At 42.3% G+C, this 20,952-nt stretch overlaps 1 protein-coding gene across 1 annotated transcript; it reads left to right on the forward strand.

The window, feature by feature from the left end:
* Positions 1 to 11,616: 11,616 nt before the first annotated feature.
* On the forward strand, positions 11,617 to 18,989 carry ATP6V1G1 (ATPase H+ transporting V1 subunit G1). The gene is made up of 3 exons (XM_033123935.1): positions 11,617 to 11,792; positions 15,484 to 15,584; positions 18,195 to 18,989. Exons 1-3 carry the CDS (start codon positions 11,711 to 11,713, stop codon positions 18,366 to 18,368), a joined length of 357 nt encoding a protein of 118 aa, XP_032979826.1. The 5' UTR covers positions 11,617 to 11,710; the 3' UTR covers positions 18,369 to 18,989.
* The last annotated feature ends 1,963 nt before the right edge of the window (positions 18,990 to 20,952 follow it).

The raw sequence follows: 20,952 nt of genomic DNA on the forward strand, positions 1-20,952 counted from the left end.
ACCGTGTTTCCCTTAAAATAAGACCTAGCCAGACAATCAGCTCTAATGTGTCTTTTGGAACAAAAATTAATATAAGACCCAGTCTTATTTTACTATAAGAGGGGGTATAATATAATGTAATGTAATGTAATATAATATAATATAATATAATACCAGGTCTTAATTAAGTTTTGCTCCAAAAGATGCATTAGAGCTGATCGTCTGGCTAGGTCTTAATTTCGGGGAAACACGGTAGTATCTGTAAGTAAACTTCTTTTCCCTCTCCCAGGGTGGGGCGACTCTGGATGGGGCGTACCTGCCCTCCCTCCACCCAGCTCCTTCCTCTGCCCCTACACCCACACAACCACTCACTCAGTCCAGCGTGTCGGCAAGAGTGAGCGATGGAGCCCACAGACCATTGTTCAGGGGAGGATGGTGCTGAGTCACTGTGACAGACTCTTTCCAGGAGACAGAATAATAATACCCTTTGGACTGGCCTCTTAAAAATAGAACACAGGGAGTCTGCACCCAGGGGAGGAGAAGTCCTGGGAACCGGGTGTCCTGTTAGGTTCCAATTCACTGTAGGACACTGGCCCCTGGTTTGCCCAGGGGTAACTGGAGAGTGTCGTTCCCAGGAGCTATCTAGGGGCACACCAAGAGTCACATTAGAATAAACTCAGGTACGACTGGAAAGGGCTTGTGTTGAGTAACGAAAGATGTTCTTACCACTCCAGAAATTCCAAGGGTTTTAGGATCTCCACGCCAGAAACCAGGGACAAAGACCAAATATATATTTGTACACCACAGGCTGTTTCACCAAATATTTACTAAGTAGTCTCAACTTTTTGGACTATACAAATTGGGTAAGCAGGACCCTTTGTGGAAAAAAAGGGGGCATATTGGATGTCTGGTCCCCTTATAAGACAAGAGCTTTATTTATTCCAGTAGGTACATCAGCTGGCACACCCCTTCCCGTTCACCCCCCAACTTTCCCAGAGTAGTGATCCCATGATACTATTTTGGTAGGATTCTTTAGTTTTACCTTCACTGTGGGTGCAGCTATCCATGGCACCCTGGGCTCTGAAGGTACAGGGACACATGGATCCTCTGCACCTTCAGAATAGTCAGAGTGGAGCTGGGACAGTCACACCTCCTGGCCAATAGCCTTGGGACATGAAGGTTCAATAAATACCACTTTTTCTCTGAGGTGCGGAAGTACTGTTAGGTTTTTAGTAGAGCCTCATTTTGCTGTGTGAGATACAATCCTGTTCATTCAATTAACTCACTCCAATTCCAAGTGCAATTAAAACTCTTTTCCTCCTCTTTGGTGTGCAGTTAAGAGCGGCACACAGTGCCATGGGCTTGGCAAGCAGAGCAGATCTGGATCTGAGCTCTGCTCCCCACCCCCGCTGGGTACCCCTGTGCAGGACACAAAACCTCCAAGGCCCTGGGGAGCACAACACCTCGGAAAACGCGCCACAGAGAATGCAGCAAAACCAGTGTCCCTGGACTTGTGTCATCGCCCTATTGCCAGCACAATCAGTTCTGCTCTGACATGACATATGTGCTCCTGAAAATCACTGTGCTGTATAAAACTGCAATTAAAAACCACAGGGCTTTTGAGAAAAATGGGCTTAGGGCATGACACTCCAACACTCTGTCAGTGACACAGTGGAAAAAAAACACCTAAAGATAGGAACCTAGTAAATATGGTAGCACAGTCTTTCACGGTTAAGAAATACATAAAAATCACAACAAATATGTCACCTTACCTTGAGAAAAGACCTGAAGTTTGCTTGTGGAAGTGGGGGGAAGGGTGACAGCTTATGAGTTATGGTAACGTGACGGGAGGAGGGTTATCTGAGGTCAGAGAGACAGCTGTAACCCCAGATGGGGGTAGATGTGGCAAATAACACAAGTGGAGAGCTAAGGGCTGGTGATGTCAGAAGTGCACGCATGTGTGCCTTTTGCATATTCCTACTGATAATGTTGAGTTTAACTGGAGTCCTGTGATCCTGGAAAGCAGTGATGGCTAAAGAAATCTCCTCATCTTTTTGTGTTCCAGCAACAGCTTACTTCCCATGTGACTTAAATAAGACTCATGATGACCTCCTTGTTAACCTATGACAAGGCCAGACACAGACCTTCCAAATTCCCATTCTTTGCCATATACATGAGCAGCTGAATTGTTTTGTCCCACTGATCAATCGGAACAAAATTCTTGTCAACGAAACTTTGGTTTAAAAGTCTCTCCTTCGTCCAGGCCATCCCAGCGTTGGCCCAGCCTGAACCTGAACCAGCATACAGGCCCTCGTTAGGGCCTCCTGAGAGCTGGCTGACATGCTCTGAGCCACTCTGATCACACCAACCTTTGATCAGTCTTCCCACACCTGGTTCTTTCTGGCCTTGATGACTTTCTCTCCATAAAAGTAAAACCTATTTGCCTAACACTTGAAAGGCTTGCAGATCTCATGGAGTATGCATTCTCCCCATTGCAACTGCCCCTATCCTGTCCCCTTACCCCCTTCCCCCACCCAGTAAACCTGTCAAAGAAAGTCTCTCCTTGGCTAGGTCCAGATTTGTTTTTTATTATGCAGTCAGTTCAGGTGAGTGCAGTTTACTGCTTCTACCTAGTGTTTCTCGTGGATGAAATCAAAATTTGCATTATGCCCCAAATGTTCTCCAATATATCACGGACAGTGGAACAAGTCTCATTTTCAAAACAAGTGTTAAAGCGTACCTTAGTGCAGATGGCCCAGCGGTGGACACAGCTTTTTCACATGCCAGGGTTCCAGTCACATAACAGTTCTTTTAAACTTACGGAAAGAAAGATGCCCAGCTAGTATTTTGATAACACGTTGGATTCTTTGCAAAAATCCATGACATTTTGATCATCTCTCATCCTTATCTGTATTTTCAAGTAAAGCCTCTTTTCACAGGCTTTCTTCCTAGAATTGATATCACCGTCATAAAAATCATAGAATTTTAAGGTGTGAAGAGATTTAAAAATCACTTAGTCCAATGCCTTCGTTTTACAAAAAAGGAAAATGATGGTGTTGAGGAGCTCAGGACAGGTCAGATTCAGATCTGAGACCCTCATGCTTAGCCCAGGACCTGGTATGATCAGGTATTCAGGAGGAATTACAAATCCAAGGGCAAGGTGGAGTAAAAGGCCGCCAGGCAGGCAGCTTGCTTGGTGGTCTCTTAAATTACACCAGCTGGCTGTAGGCTACTCTTCCTGCCAAAGCCAACCAACAATTGTCCTCATTCCCACCCTCTAGATGGTCCCCAAACTGCCAAAAATATAGAGGCATCTTCGGGCTCAGGGAGGACTGAATTGTACCTTTTCTATTTTTCCGATTTGATTGTTTTCGCCCATATCACAGTAGATGACATGGGTTACAAATGGTCAGACTACATACTCTAAAATGTGACTCCTCTGGGAATTTTTAATCTATGCAAAACACAGACAAGCACAGCAGGGGAAAGTGAAAGTATCTCAGCCTCATTAGAGAAAATGTATGAACTTACCTAGGGTCGCTATGGTGACCAAAGACAGGAACTATTTGTAGACCCCAGGACCTATAGAAGATCTCAGGTAAGAGCTACATTTATTGACAACAATCTATTTCCCAGGTTGCTTGGCACACATTTCTTTAATCCTAACAAATACCTGTGAGATGGTTGGTATTATCCCATTCAGAACTGAGGAAACCAAGGTGCAGAGGCGCTACGCCATTTGCTGAAGACCACCTAGAATTGATCTGAACTCCAGTCTGACCCTGACGGCTCTGTGAGGTGGACTTTGCAAGACTGTGAGGCTCATCGCTTCGGCTGACTCAGTGGGTGGAAGTTGTTATAAAAATGCACAGAGATACACACCTGCCCAGGGAGCACATCAGTGGGGGTGGCAGAGCCTCCACCAGCCTCCCTCAGGAGGCCCCAGGCCAGCAGTCCCAGGATCCAGCTCATCTGTTGCTGTTTTCTTTTTCCTACTTTAGATTCTTCCTTCTCTGCTCCTGAGAAAAAGAATCAGGTTGCTTCGCTTCATTATAATCATGTACAGATTAGTGTTCTGGTCAGCCGTGGGTGGCTGTCTTGGATCAAGGCTTCATCCTTGTCTAATCAATTGGGCCTGGCGATTACTGTGTGTTCTCTGGGAAGCAGACCCTGAAGCAAGGATTGGAGAGCCAGTATTCATTTGGGAGGTGCAGGGAAGACTGGTCGGGGAGTGCAGCAGTGACCCAACAAAGGGGAGGTGTATTATTAAGCCAGCTGCCACAAGGAGAGTAGAGTTAAATCTCCGGGGAAAACCCAGCACGAAACGTATACCTCAGAATGATCCCGCCCAAAGGTCAAAAGAAAAGAGGTATTTATATACCAACTCCCTAGTGTCACTGGTTGACGGCTGCTCCCTGGGGATGTTAATTCCCAGTCACTTTTGGTGCCTGGGAAGAGTCACCTTTCTCATTCTGAGAGATGCAGCTACTGGCAGTTGGAAATGGGCTGGAACCTACTAAAAGGTCACAGGGAATTGGGTGGGGGTAATGACAGCTGCGGCTACACTAGGGTTAAAGGGTCACCTGAACAAAAGCATGATGACCTGTGCGTGAGGATCTGCCCCTGGCCGCTTGGCTCATAAATGAGCTTGAGAGAGTGGCAGATACTGAGTGTGATCTAGATTCTTCTTGTAGACAATGACCTCTCACTCCTTCCAGAGACCAAACTGTTTTTCTAATATAGTCCATAATAACAACAGGCTAACATTTCATGTATTATCTCCTTGACCCCTCCTAACATCCCTGTATGGAGGGCACTGTTATTTTCACTTCAGAGAAGAGAAAACAGAGGCTAAGATAACAGAGATCTTATATACCCAGAGATACCTATCTGGGGATATCTTTTTCAAAAGGTTGTTGTAAGTGCTCAGTGAAAGCTGTGATGACAATTTACTTAAGAAATTAATAGTATATTGCTTCTGGCAGATTTATTTATCACACAATCTAGTGCCTCACAAAGTGCTTTGCACATAGAAGATGCTCAATGAATGGTGTGTTCAACTGGATTGATTCCATCCTTGCTGCATTACATGTGCCAAGTTCATAGTTTCCAAACCAACAAGTTCTGGTTTTGAATGTATTTATCTGCACGATGTCGTCAAAGACAAGATGAATGGGGAATTAAGGAGATTATTTTGTTTAGGCTATTGCAATAAGGCGAGCCAACCAGATGTGAAGATCAAAGTGTCTGACGGGGGTGGCTTTTCCTTAGACTTGTGTAGGGAGGAGAAGGCAAGTTACAGGTGGGTGATGCAGAGTTAGAATTATTTTGCAATCAGAGGAAGTCTCCGCCAGCTGAACAGGAAGTGTTTATCTTTGTGTCTGGCTAGTTTCTGGGGTATGAACAATTCTAATCTTAATCACTCACGAGACAAAGAATGGAAAGTGGGGGTTCATCTGTGTTTGGTCTTGTTACAGATAAACAAGGAATTTGTCATCTGCAAATTTGTGGGAGTCATGACAATGGGGTCGGGGGATGGACAAAAAAGGTGAACGGGATTAAAAAGTACAAATTGCCAGTTATAAAAACAGTCATGGGGATGTAAAGTACAACACAGGGAATATAGACAATAATATTGTAATAACAATGTATCGTGCCAGGTGGGTATTAGACTATTGGGGTGATAACTTCATAAGGTACATAAATGTCTAATCACTATGTCGTACACCTGAAATCTAATACAATGTCCTATGTCAACTGTAAGTGAAACATAGATTTAAAAAACCTCCATGGAGTTCCCTCAACCACCAGAAATTTATCAACCAGTTTCAGGCTCCTCCCCACTCCCCTCTCTGCCCATCCCCTGGCAACTACCATTCTTTCTGTCTCTATAACTTTGACTACACTAAGTCTAAGTACCTCCTATAGGTGGAATGAAACAGTATTTGTCTTTTTGTACTGACTCTTTTCACTTGGTAATGTCCTCAAGGTTCATCCATGTTGTAGCATGTGTCATAATTTCATTCCTTCGTAAGACTAAATAATATTCCATTGTATGGTTTGTTTCTCCATTCATGGACCCTGGATTGCTTCCATCCTTTGGTTATTGTGAATAGTGTTGCTATGAACGTGATGGTACAAATATTTCTTCAAGACCCTGCTTTTAATTTTGGGGGGACATATACCCAGAAATGGAATTGCTGGATCATATGATAATTCTATTTTTAATTTTTTTTTTGAGAAACTGCCATTCTGTTTTCCACAATGGCTGCCTCATTTTATGTTCCCACCAACAATGCACAAGGGTTCCAGTATCTTCTCATTTTCACCAATACTCAATAGTTATTTTCTGTTTTTTTTTTAAAATAGTAGCCATCCTAATGGGTCTGAAATGATGAAATTAATTTTAATAAGACATTTTATTTAGCCCAGTATATCTGCAATATTATCAAGTCTACTTGTAATCAATAAAAAATTATTAATCAGATGTTTTACTTTTGGGGGGGTACAAAGTCTTTGAGATCTGCTATGTATTTTATACTTAGAACACATTTCAGTTAGGACTAGCCACATTTTAACTTCTCAATAGCCACCTGTGGCCAGTGCTTCCATGTTAGACAGCCCAACTGTAGAGGCGTTTACTCAGTGTAATATTATGTATTCATTGACGGGTATTTCTGGTTGGCTGTCTTCCCCATTTATGCCAAACTCCAGGAGGACAACCAGTGTCACATAACAGCAGCTGGTTGAAGGTTGGCATATATCAGGAACTCAATACACATTTTTAAATGAATAAATGAATTAATGAAAGGATTACTGTTAATCTCTCTATTCATAACTTTGTTCAGACTCATTTGTAGTTAATTTCTAGGAATAATTTATAATGCTTTGTTTCCTTCATCAGCTTTCCAGACATGCTCCTTAGCTCCTGGGAAAGCAGAGAAATAAATGTTACTAACCCAGGCAGATCCTGGGTCTGTATCTTTGAAGACATTGAAATAGGAAGTAAATGCTATTGTAGGGGAAGAAAAATATCTTCCTTCTATCCAACTTAGGTTCTTGGCTGGGTCTCTATAACAAAGGACAGATTAACAAGAGAAAAGCGTCCATATTTATGTAAGATAAGTTGTATGTGACATGGACGCCTTCATAGGAAATTGAAGACCCAAAAAAGTAGTTAAACCTGAGTGTTTTTATGCTAAGTTTGATGAAGAGTGAAAAAGTCGTGGGAAAATGTGATAGGACAAAATGGGTATGAGTTAAGTGGAGTAAACGTGGGGAACTTAGCAAGCCCCAGGTGTTTGGATTCATCTTTGAGTCCCTTGGTCTTGGAAATAAGAATGTTCCTTTCCTCTGGGTATTGAGAGGGCACATCTCACATGAGAGTCTTATGATCTGCTTCAGGGGAGGTCAAAGAATCCTTCCTGTACACGCCGTCTCAAATTCTTTCAGCTTAAAATATGCCGTATGCCAAGATGCCATATTTTAGGGTGGCGGGTCCTGAACCGCGTCACTATCACACCAACACACAGCTAACTGGGTTCATTGGAGGATAAATATTACCTCTCTAACACTGGTAAGGTTTGAACATATAATCTTGGTCTCTTCATAATTATTTTCAGTATAAATCAAGGGCCAAGAAGGGTTAACTATGAATCATCGGCATTCTAATATGGAAAATGTATGAGCAGTGGCCAAGAAGCTGTCACTCAGGAGGCCCCTGGGGGTGGGTTTATGGGAGGGGGTTAGGCATGTAGTTTCCCCACGAGTTTCTGAGTTTTCCATGAGGCAAGTCAGGCCCTCGTCCTGGATTTTGTGGTAGGACTACTACTTGGCCCCAAGGGTCCTTTGAATGAGTTACAAACAGGTGCTTCCTCTGGGCAGAGCAAGTGGAGCATGGGCTGTATTTCAGCAGTCTCACTTTCTTTTGCAGTGAATAACCTGTGTATCCATATGCAGTGGCCCTGCAAAGTCTCCCTAGGGCAGTCATTTTGTCTGAGGTAAACTTCCACTAACCAAGTACATTAGGTAATGTAGAAAAGCAAAAGGCCCGCTATTTTTTGTTGAGAAGCCACTTATTTTCCCTGAAAATAAGACCTAGCCGGACCATCAGCTCTAATGCGTCTTTTAGAGCAAAAATTAATATGACTTGGTCTTATTTTAACATAATATAAGACCGGGTATAATATAATATAATAATAATATAATATAATATATATTTGGTCTTATATAATATAAGACTGTGTCTAATATAATATAATATAATATAATATAATACCAGATCTTATATTAATTTTTGCTCCAAAAGACTCATTAGAGCTGATGGTCTGGCTAGGTCTTATTTTCGGGGAAACACAGTATGACAGGGACCCAGGTACTGTCTGTGTTATAAGTAGCAGTACAGTCTAAGCCAGTTACAGTTGTTCCTCTCTATACCTGGGCTCCCCATCCATGGATTCAACCAACCATGAATTGAAAATACAGAGGGTGCCAAAAAAAAGGACACGCATGTTAAGAAAGGAAAAAACTGTATTGAAATTGTAATACTCAATATATACCGATAACAGATGATGACTACAAGTCACGTTTGACTTCTGCAATTACGAGAGGTGCTCAAAGTGGTGACCATCAGCGTAATTTTAATAGTTTTTTTCCTTTCTTACACATATGTATACATTTTTTTGGCGCTCTCTGTATTTGAAAAAAAATTACATTGCTGATGAGTACATGTCTGTACTAAACATGGACAGATTTCTTCTTGTCATTATTCCCTAAACAGTACAGTATAACAAGCATTTATGTTGTATTAGGTATTATACGTAACTGAAAGATGATTTAAAGTATATGGGAGGATGTGTGTAGGTCATATGCAAACACTACACCATTTTATATAAGAGACTTGAGCATCCTCAGATTTTGGTATCCCGGTGTGTGGGGGGGGTCCTGGAACCAATATGAGGAGGCTGAGCCTCACAGGGGTTAAGTAATTTGCTCAAGGTCACCAGGCAAATAAATGACAGAGCTGGGATTTGAACCCAGGCTGTCTAGTTTCCTAAGCCAAGGTAATGAGAGACCCCCACTTCCCTTAGTCTCTGCTGACCTGGGGATGATAAAGATAGCTATTGTTCCTTCTTCTTGAATTCCGGCTTGTATGTCAACAACCACACCTCGGAATGGCACATTCTTTCCTTAGCCTAGTTAATCCATTCCCTTTTCAGGGGAATCCACTCTGTGCCCTTCAGATGACTTTGCAAATCTTTGTTCTGGCTAGCTGGCTCAAGACTTCAAGCCTTTCCTTGGAGGGCAATTACTTCACCCTCATTTCCTAGTTATTGCGGAACATCTCCCCAGTGTACCCAAGTTCTGACAATAAGCACCCACTCAGACAACCAGAAAACCCAAACCAGTTTGAAAATTTCCAAGAACAAATTGTCTAATGTTTCTCTCTTTACACAATAAACTTTTGAAACGCTGTGAAAAAAAAAATAAATTTCTGGAATTTGTAGATATTTAGATGCTGTGAGAAAGCTGGCTGTTAGAGGAACCCTGATGTGAAGGCTTTTGTTAAGTGGAGGACCAGATTTGTAAATCAAACAATAACCCCCTAGCCAGATAAAACAACAGCTCCCATTTTCTGGCACTTACTACAGACTGGAAACTGCGCAAGGGCTTCATATCCATTCTCTCACACTCACTTTTCATTACAGCTTTATTGTGACATAATTCATATACTGTACCAGTCACCCTTTTAAAGCACACAATTTGGTGTTTTAAGTATATGTATAAGGGTGTGCAACCATCTCCACTATCTGATTCCAGAACATTTCCATGATCCCTAAAAGAAACCCCGTACCAGTTAGCAGTCACTCCTCATTCCCTCTCCCCAAAGCTCGTGGGTGGCAACCAATCTACTTTCTATCGCTACAGGTTTGCCTATTCTGAACATGTCATAAAAATGGAACTGTAAAACAAGCCGTCTTTTGTGCCTGGCTTCCTTCACTTTGCATAATATTACTGAGGTCCATCCATACTGCACCACGTATCAGTACCTTGTTCCTTTTTACGACTAAATAATATTCTCTTGTATGGATACAGCACATTTTGTTTGTTCACTTATCAGTTGATGGGCATTTGGGGTGTTTCTACCTCTTGGCATCTCTTTTAATTCTCATCCCACCCTTGGAAGTGTGTATTATTCTCCATTCATTGACTTAGCCAACTATGTTTTCTTAAACACCAAAAATGACAAACTGTCCCAAGAAATCATTGACTGGATTTAAAAATCCCAGAGACCAGACAAGCGCAGGTTCTTATAGTATCGGGAAAAGATAGGAGTTCTGGATTTTAGACTCCTTCCCAACGCCAGCCCTAAACTCAATCAAATGAAAATGTTGTGAGTCATGAATCCAGCTCGAGTGCAGAGATATTTCTATGAAGAAAAGTTTTGGCATTATTTTATGTTCTCAGTGGTTGGTGGACTCTAAGAGATCATCTGGTCCTTTCCAGGGCCCACAAAATTCTAGCAGACGACTATAGTGGGTCAGATGTTCCATTCTGCAGCCCTGGCTGGATTCAAATATTCTGACAATTAGCAGGGGTATGACTTCCGGCAAGTTAGTTAACCTCTCCAAGATTCAGTTTGGTCACTACCGACTTGGGTTAATAACACTACTTTGAAGTTGCTGTCAGAAGTTAAGTCAAGTGTTTTAGGACAGTGCCTGTCATAGTGTAAATCAACCATTGGCTTCCTAGCTCCCTGTTCCTGGTAGGGGATGGCTTTGTGCCAAGTTGCCCAATCCAAGCACGCTGATCCCTTCCCCCTCCAGCCCCGCCCCCCACTATTCTTTCCTGGCTAACTTCCCATTCTTCTGATTTCATTTGAAGTGCCACTTTCTTGGGAGGGCCTTCACAGACACCTCCGCCCTCTCCTATTCCTTCTTAAAGCATCATCCTGAGTTTTTCCTTCATTGTTATCACAGTTTGTAATTTGCTATTTTTGTTAATGATTTTCGGTGTTTTTTCTTTTTTTGTTTATGAACTGTGCGCCCCACCTGTCTTGCTCTCTGCTGTATCCTCCGTACCAACAGTGGTTTAGGATCATAGCAGGCATTCAACAAATATTTATGGAACAGTCCAATCTTTTCCTGAACTTGGGTTCGGAAAGGGAGTGTCTTCCCCCAAATCACACAGCAGATTAGTGGCAGACTTGAGCTCAAGTCTCCCCATTCCCAACCCACACTCCATACCCGGAGCCTGGCAAAAACTTTCATCGGTCCCCTAATATATTTTGAGTCCCAAGGAAAGTTCCAGAAAGGGGGAAAACAAAGGAGTGTGCAGAATAGGGGAAAGTGATCGGCCTTGACCCTTCCTCTTTGGACCTTAAGGTGGGCATATTGTAAAGGGAGGAATTATGGCAATAATGACGTGGCAGGGCGGCCACAAGAATCGAGCCAGCTAAGGGAGAGGCACCATTAAAAACAGCGTGGGCCGTGAGACCCAAAGACAATGAAGACAAATCCCGGGCAGGCGCAGTCAAGGCGCTCCGTTCTTCCCTCCTCCGCCCCCTCCCACTTACTCACAGGACTCCAAACGCAGTCAGCTGACACAGCGCAGCGGGGGTCACGTGACAGCGGTTGTGGCGCAGGCGCAGATCTGGGGCGGCCGGATCAGCTGACCAACCGAGCACTCGAGCGGACTTAGGCCGCTCACCTCGGCTTGAGTCGTCGCCGCCATGGCCAGTCAGTCGCAGGGTATTCAGCAGCTGCTGCAGGCCGAGAAGCGGGCCGCCGAGAAGGTGTCGGAGGCCCGCAAGCGTGAGTGTCGGGGCGGGGCGCTCAGGGATGGCGCGAGTCCAAGGAACGCGGCCGGGCCGCTGGCGGTGGTAGGCGGATGGGGCCGAAACCGCGGGGCGGAGGCTTGGTTACAATCGCGGAAGCTTGTGTGTTTGGAAGCTCTATGGATGTGAGCCTTTGGAAAGCTTGTAGGTCGATTGGAAGTTGTGTTGTGGGATCGGGCGTGGAGACCACAATGGGTGGGTGTCCTTGGTGTCTGGGGGGCGTGTAAAATGGGCTATCCAAAAGGAACTTGTTGTCTTTCCCCCTCCCACTTGTTCCTTTGGAGTGCGCCGTCTCAGTGAAGGGCGCCACCATCTACACAGTTGCTCAGTCTAGAAACAGAGTTGTCTGCCACATCTCCCTCCCTCGTTGGCACTTCAGTCAGTCGTTAAGGTTTATATATTCACTTCTACCCCGTCCCTACCCCCAGCGTCTTAATCCAAGATACCAAGTTCTCTGAGGCTCCTGTAGGAGGCTCATTTCTTAAACGTTTTTTAAAATGCGCCTAAGACCTGCCCGGCGGGATGCCCGCTGTATCTGTGGTCTCCACCATCATCGTGGTATTCAGAATCCCAGTGAAGGAAGCAGACACTGGCTAGATTAATTGCAGGTGAAGTGAGGGCTGAAATTGAGAAACGAGGTTGCTAAAGAATTTAACAGGTGGATCTAGACTGGTGAGTGGTAGAAGTTACCTCCTCCCTGTTGGTCCATTCTCCCCACTGCAGTTAGTCACCCCTCTGAAATGCGATTATGACTTTTCCTACCACCTTCACAGCCAGCAAACGTTTAGTGCCTGCAGAATAAAATCCAAATTCTTTCTTCGGTTGCAGGAGGCACGTTTGGATCTGTCTGTTGCTTTCTTTCCTAATTTCAAAGGTACTCTCCTCCAGACTGTTGAACCACTGGGATTCCTCAAAGGCACCTTAGTTGATTTCCCTGCAGGCCTTTGCCAGGGAAAGGTTGTTTCCTCTGACTAGAAAAGCCTTTTCTCAATTTCCTCTCTTTGTTCTCTAACCGTTAGTCTTCCTTCAGAACTCGAAGCAGCAGTTCTTGCAAGAAGCCTTCCCTGACTTGACCTTCTCCCCTCATACTAGGTTGAGTCCTTCCCAGGTGCTGTCATCGCAGTGCAATAACCTGTGTCTTCATCTCACTCAGTCACTTGACTAAGCTTCCGGATAATAGGGACTGTGTCTAATTTATGTATTCAGTTTCTTATCTAGTGAGATAGATGTTTCTATCTATTTCCCTATTTTACAGGTGGGACAAATGAGGCTCAGAGAGAAATTTGACTATAGCCTGGGAAGCAGCATGGCTGGGGCTTAGAGGTCTCCTTTCTTGTGCAAGGGTAAAATGCCAAGAAATATTAATCTTAGTAATTCCTTGGTGTTTCTCCGAGTGTAAGACTTACACTCTGAATCCATACCCCAGTAAAGGGCTTTTGTAATTTCTCACTTAGGGGTTGTGTGATACTCTATATTTCATAGAAAAAGCTTTCTTTGAGGGAGTTGGGGATTGGAACCAAGCCTTTTATTCCTGTTGTGACTGGAAAGTTTTATGTTCTTCATAGAATATTTCTGATTATGCCCTTGATACAGTATTTCCAGAATGACTTCTCAGAGTTTGTCCTGTAATGGCTCATTAGTAACGGAAGAAGTATCTGTTGGAAAGCATGTGAGAATATTTGGGGGAAGTGCGGGAACAAATACTTAGAATTTGGTAAGAATAATTCTGAGTGCCTTAGAGAAATGGGTTATGTTTTACACCTTTATCCCATTAAGCCTGGTGCAGGGGCTTGTACATCTCAATAGCTATTACATATTTACTGAATGAATTTGTTTTAATGGAGTTTATGGCTAATACACATCTCAGAATTTGCAATAACTAGAAACAGAAGTATTGAGAAAGGCTGCAATTTGAAAAAATTATTGCCTTTCTTGATCTGTAATTATAGTTGACTTGCCCTGTTAGGAATTGGAAGAAGCAATACATGATGTGGTAAACTGGTCCAATCCAAATTTTTCATGAAATCATTGCTTTGGACCATAATATTTTTTAAAAATTTGTGATATGGTTTATTTCACTGGAGTGAAACAAAACTTTGGCTCCCATAACGTAAGGCCCATGAAAAACAGGGTTGAGAAGAAATACGATGTCCTGTACAGGTATTTAGTTTTGGTTTTCAGAGAAAACAAATTCAAAACTGGACTTTGAAGATGTTTGCTGACAGAATGTATTAGGTTGGTGCAAAAGTAATTGCGGTTTTTGCAAATTTTTTTTTTTAAGCTTTTAAATTGCAGTTGCTTTTGCACCAACCTAATAAGTGATTAGGTTATTAGGTGATTAATTCAGGGAGCTGTGGGAGTTGGGACTGATCAGGAGAGCAATATTGTGAAATTATATGAAGCTACTGCACAATGTTCAGGCCATAAATATTATTTGTAGATTGTTGGTGTGAAAAAGATTTTTGGCTTTGAAACATAGCTTTGACTATAGCTGATGAAGATAGCATGTAGTGCATTGGGGTGCAGGTTGGTTCCAGTGGACAACAGTAGGCTCTAAATAATACTGAAGTACATATATACTTGCAGAAATAGTCCTTGGGGTGCTTAGAGAGAGAGCTGTTGATTGTGTCAGACTTGCCTCATGGAGTGTTGATGTCATGGGGTCATCACAGGTCTAAGATCCTTTCTTAATCTTAGGAGGTGGAAGGTTAAATTTAATTTCCTTTATCTACATGGGTTGAATGGGATTTGGGCAGTGATGTACGGTGATCGATAATAAAGCTTACTTTTAAATGCAAGATGTTTTTTTGCTCTGAATTAAATAAATGCTTTGGTTGATTGTCTAGAATCCCCCTTCTCTCCTCCTTTCTTTTTTTTTTTTTTTTTTTTTTTTTAATGTTTGGGTATCTGAGAAGTTTGATTGGTGGGCAGGGAATCAAAGTAAAGAGTATCTGTTTGGTTGGTCTTGTGGTCTTGTTTTTATGCAGCTTCCGGTAGAACCTAAAGAAGTTTTCCAATTGTATGTTAAACTAGTCTTTTCTAGAAACCAGACCACCTGTGTCTGTCTCATCGCCCCTTAGATGCTTGTGCAGTCTTACTGGCCAGTGCTCTGCATTTAGGATTCCTTCCCAACACCACTTTAATTACTTATTTTGTTATGCACAGGCATGGCCTTTAGTTTCCAATATTACATCATCTGTTTCTTTAGTTAGAGTTTAGGTTGAGGTCCCTTGGGACCTTATTAGTGTCTGCTAAGCTACGCAGCGGCTCCAATTGCAATCAGCAGCATACTTAGATGTTTACTTCTTGGGAAGAGGAAGAGTTCCTTAGATGGGTAATGTCACCCATTTGATGTTGGTTCTTTGTTAAGATTGGGAGAGTAGTCTCACACTTTCCAGTTTATTTTTCTGTTATTTTTACAGTTTATAGTTTTGGAAGGTATACCTTTTTATCTATTCACTTTCTATTAATAGTTAAATACAGCCTGTAGGCAGCAAGAACTTATACTCTTAGGTAGCTCTGAATTCCGTCTTGCCAGTGCATGTCTCTTGGACTTTATCTTAAAAACATTTTTCTTTTTTATGTTAGACTTTACCATCTCAGTCTCTGCTTCCTCTTCTACTTGTTTTTTAAGCACTTCCTGATGTATCTCTTTTCTTTGAAAACAGGAAAGAACCGGAGGCTGAAGCAGGCCAAAGAAGAGGCTCAGGCTGAAATTGAACAGTACCGCCTGCAGAGGGAGAAGGAGTTCAAGGCCAAGGAAGCTGCGGTGCGCCCCACTTATTTTCATCGCCGCTTTAGTTCCTGAGTGTTCCCTCTCCTTCCCGTCCTTCTAGTCTCCCGCTTTAGTTCCTGAGTGTTCCCTCTCCTTCCCGTCCTTCTAGTCTCCAAATGTCCAGCATAGCTTGGCAATTTTCATTCTGGTCAAATTTTGAAGTTTTGGTTATTGTGTATTTTATTTTATTGCATGCTCAGGTTGAATCTCAGGGTGGTCAGTTTTTAACTAACATTGAATCCTAGTCTTCCCTTATTCAATCATTTAACAAATATCTGTTGAATAGTTAACATGTGCCAGGTCCCTTACCAGATGTTTGGGGTTGAGCTATAAAGAGAAATAGACATGGTCTTTGCCCTCGTCCTGGTGTTTAGCTTACAGCCTGGTGGTCAGGGAGACTCAGAAGTGAAATGCAAGTCATGCAAACCTGCAGCTGTGAAAAGTGCAGTGGCAGTCATACACACATGTCACACGGAGTCCCACTTTAGTGGAGATGAAGACACTTACCAATAGTATAGGCTAGACTGCCGTGCGTAAGATGCAGACAATAATAGAGCAAAAACAGATCACAGAGAGACAAAGGAAGCAAGGAAAATTCTGGAAAGGGGAACGGATGGAGGAGGGCTTCACAGAGAAAAGAAACTCTCAGGACTTGCGGATACAGGTAACAGAAAACAGTTCAAACTGGTTTAAGCAAAGTGGACTTAATTACAAATCCAGATGAAAGGCTAACTTTATTTTGATCCAGAAGCTTAAATAATGATCTTAGGATTCTTATTTCCATCTTGCTACTCTGCCTTTGGCTTTGTGGGCTTCATTCTCAAGTTCTACATTGTGGCCTCCGCTAGTTCCTGGCACACAGCATCCCAGGTCCAAGTCCAGTGATTAACGCACATGCCTCTCAGCAGTAAGTAGCAATAGTTTTGTTCATCTTAGCACTGGTCAGTGACAGCGTTCTTAAACTTAGTGTTTTGCTAACTCTTAAACTGGGCCAGACTGCTGCTGTAAATTGTCAGACTGCCCACAGAACAGTGTAGAAATACTCTTGTCAGGGCAGCCGTCTCATCTTTTACATCTCTGCCACAGTTGCTTGTAGAGACTGTATTAGTGTTCCATTGTAGGCATAAGGTCTGAGTTTTTCTAGTAGGTTCCATTGTAACCTCTTCAGTAGTGAGACAACTTACTGGGGTTTGGCAATTATTTATATTCATAGAATAGAGTTAGTATGGGTTTTATCCCCCTGAATAGGGTTTATGGATTTTAAAAAATATGAATGAGCAACTGAGCTAACCATGATGAAATGCCCCTGGGTGTTCCTGTAATATGAACAGTCATATAGGATGGAGAGCCCTAGGTTTGAATCTTCACATGTTCACCTTTACCTCTTTGAGCCTGGTTTCCTCGTCTGTGGAAAGGGGAGTTATAGCCTTCTCATCAGTTATGGAGGAATAGGTAACATCTGAGAGAATGCTTTATAAACTGTATTATACAAACATGAAGGGATATAGTTGTTAACATACATAACGAAGTGAGAACAATATAGGCGATATTGTCAGGCAATATAAAGGGTTAGACACGGAAAATTTATATCTTGTTATGAACCTGATAGGTTTTAATAACAGCAGTTAACAAAAAAGCCGGCCATACTGTGAAGACAGTACAAGGTAAAAGAAACTCTCGATCAGTGTATGTAAGATTGTGAATGGAGACTGAAGGGGTGAGACATGCATATAATAAACACTTCAAGCAATAAAGTGGGGCAACAATGAAAAGGAGTTTCCCTCACACCCAGATCTGCAGGCCTCCTCGGAGACAGTCACTGTTGGCAGTTTCATGTGTGTTCTACTAGAGTATTTATATTTGAAAGAGCAGATGTTACATATTTATAATATTGGTGAATTCACTGCTGAACGTAAGAGCGAAAACATTAGCCAGTAATGGTGAAACTGTATATTCCTCCTAAATTGTGTCTCCCCTTGTACCCTTGTGCTTATTCTTTTTTAAGAGTTTAAAAAATACAAAAACATATATCCCCATTTTAAAAGCCACAGAAGGAAATAACCACACTGATATCATTCTGTACCTTGCTTTTTTTCCCGTTAAACTGCATATTTTACAGTTCATTTGGTCTTGCTATACACACCTTCCTTAGCTTTCTTAATGGCCGAAGGGTGTTCTCTGGGGTAGATGCACCATCATTTGTTTAACCAGCCCTCCGTCTATGGGTCTTTAAGTTCATTCCAGTCTTTGGTTAGTGCTACACATTAGACTCTAGAGAGATGAGAATATACCGCTCTAAAAATATCTAGGATAGTAGAATATCTAGGATAATAATACACATTAGGATAATTTCCTAGCAGTAGAGATGCTGTGCAATTTACTTTCTGATAAATGTTTTAAGGTTGGCCATCAAAGTGATTGCGTGAGTTTATGCCCCATTAACTCTGCGACTTCCACATGCTCTTCAGTCGTTAGGCTACAGTGTCCACTGCTGCTAATTTATATTCATTGATGAGCCCAAGTTTCCTCAGAGTTCAAAAGTTGTTCCTGGCTAACTAGAATGTCATCCACTGTTCCCTATGTGTCATTGCTCCCCGACTCCAGGCTCTGGGATCGCACGGCAGTTGCAGCACTGAAGTGGAGAAGGACACCCAAGAGAAGATGACCATCCTCCAGACCTACTTCCAGCAGAACAGGGATGAAGTCCTGGATAACCTCTTGGCCTTTGTCTGCGACATCCGGCCAGAGATCCATGAAAACTACCGCATAAATGGATAAGGGAAGAAGAAAGAAGCACCTATTCCATGGATTGGCCTTTAGACGCCTCCATGGAATATGAAGCTTTAGCAAAGCTTGAGTTATATTCTTGTGAAAGGCATTAAATTATTTCTGTTTATTATATACTAGGTCCTTTTACTTTTTGGAGAATAGCAAACCTAGCTTCTTTGTATAAACTTAGAGCTTATCCAAAGATTTCATCTTTTTACCTCATGTTTCTTAGAAATTTAAGGGTATATGTTGTCTGTTTTCTTATGCCTTTTAGCTCAAGCAACGTATGTATATCAACACTGACGTTTTCTTTCTTAGATGTAGTAAAAAAACAAACTTTTTAAGAAAGAAAGGGATTAAATGTTTTTTCCCCTAAAGCTTTCTTGAAGGTCAGGGGCTTTATCTATGAAAAAGTAGTAAATAGTTATTTGTAATGTGTGTAAAGCAGCAGCCAGCCTTAAATAATCCTTTTTGGCTAAGGGTTAGAACAATGAATATTAGCATAATTGTTTGGGTGGTTTCTAGTAGTTCTTAATCCAAATTACTAGATGATAGGATTCAAAAACTTGTTACTTGTTATTACTTGGTGTACTGGTATAATCTTTTAAAAGTAAATGATTTTATCATGCATTTACCCCCCTCTGGTTCTTCCTTTTTGATAATATAAAGTGTACTTTGACCCAGATGTCTGCAGAATTTCACTTAGGAAATTAAATTAACGTGTATCACACACACATTTGCACACATGCTTAGAAAGTATTCATAGTCTGCATCTGATGTCTGCAGAATTTCACTTAGGAAATTAAATTAACGTGTATCACACACACATTTGCACACATACTTAGAAAATATTCATAGTCTGCATCTTAGCAGGAAGGGAATCACTTGTGATTTCACCCAATGGCTGTTTTGAAAAACAGCAAGCAACTAGTAAGTCAACAGTTTGCCTTTCCTTTAGAGCACCTGTACTCAGCCTTGGGCAAGTTATGAAGCATATTGCTTTTCTGGCAGGCTAGCTGGTATGTGTTAATAGCTACAGGAACTCACACTAGCCCTTATGTGTTAAATGCCCTGTGACCCTATATTAGCAGAAAGTCCTTGGCTAATTTCTGGTAGGTAGAAACAGTTTAAAGAGAACATTGTGGGCTTTCCTTGCTTGTTCTGAAACAGTACGAGAGAATTAGCTGGACTTTAAAACATCTTTCATTTTATATGACTCGGGACTGGTTGATCTCAGGTCACTTCCTGTCTCTAGTTACTGTTCTTTTTTATAGTAGAATTCCTCAGGAGTTTTCTATATGAGCGTTTCCGTTTTTCACTGCAGGGCACTCTGATCCGCACTTGCCCCTCCATTGAAAGTGCTTGTCAAGGTCAGCAGAGTTGACCAGGTTGAGAGGCCTAGTCTGGTTCCTGCCTGACCTTCTGTACTGTTTGGCGGGGTTGACTACTTGAACCACTGTCATGGCTCCTGCCGTGATGTGCTACCTTGCTTCTCAATCTCCCTCCTCCTCTTCCCCAGGGTTTGTTCTTGGACTTCTCCACACTAATTCCCTTGCTGAGACCATCTATATTTCCTGGCTTTAAATACCAGGTACATTGAAGACTCAACTTTATATTTTCAACTTAGCTCTCCTGAACCCTGGAGTTCTCAAAATTGCTTACCTGATATTTTGATTTGGACATCTAATAAACATCTCCATGTTAGCGTGTCCCGAAACTACCCAGTTTTGTTAGGGCTTTACTCTTGGTATCTCTAAGTGTAGCAACTCCAAGTCTCTGCCTACTGCAACTACACATTTCCCAAACTGGAAGACCATGAAGAAGCAACACCTGCATTCACTGGTTTAGACCCAGTATCTAACCTGATAGCCACCAGTATTTGCATCTCGGATTCATAGGATGGCATTTATATGACTGACCCTTGACTTCCAGCCAACCAGCTGGATTCACAGCTCAAGTCACAGAAGCAACAGAGGGAAATATTTCAAAAGTGCTTTGATAGGTTCAGGTGAGAGGACAAGACAAGATCCAAAAAGTAGAGAGCTTGGTTTCCTGGGAGAGGAACCTAAGTGGTTTGAAGCATGAATTGAATGTAGAGTGGAAAAACACTTGGCTGTGAATGGAAGGAGAGAGCTGCTGTAGCGGCTGATGGAGGAGGTGATTTGAGAGGTGATAATACGTTCAGATGCTGGTGGGAGGGAATAGAGGGAGTGAGACTGGAGAAGGTGTTCTGGGTGGAGTGAGAATCCCTGGGGGCTCTAGAGGCCATGGGATCCAGGGCACAGGTGGTATAATTCTGTAGTTAATCTTGATTGTACCCAAGGATAAAGGTGGGTGTCAGGCCCCTCCCAGGCCAGTAGGAGTAGGGCCAAGACTAATATTTTAAAAACTCCCTTGGGCACAGGCTTCCATTGTAGTCTGGTATGAAAAAATAGCATGTTAGGTTCTGTGAGCACTAAGACAGGTATGTTGGTTTTGATACGGAATGAATTCCAAGATAACACATGCAGAACAATGTGTGATTTGTTCCCACTGAGCACAAAACAGATGATACAATTGCCTATACTTTTATATGCAGAGTATATCTGGAGGA

The sequence above is a fragment of the Rhinolophus ferrumequinum genome, chromosome 12, assembly GCF_004115265.2.
Source record: "Rhinolophus ferrumequinum isolate MPI-CBG mRhiFer1 chromosome 12, mRhiFer1_v1.p, whole genome shotgun sequence".
NCBI lineage: Eukaryota > Metazoa > Chordata > Mammalia > Chiroptera > Rhinolophidae > Rhinolophus > Rhinolophus ferrumequinum.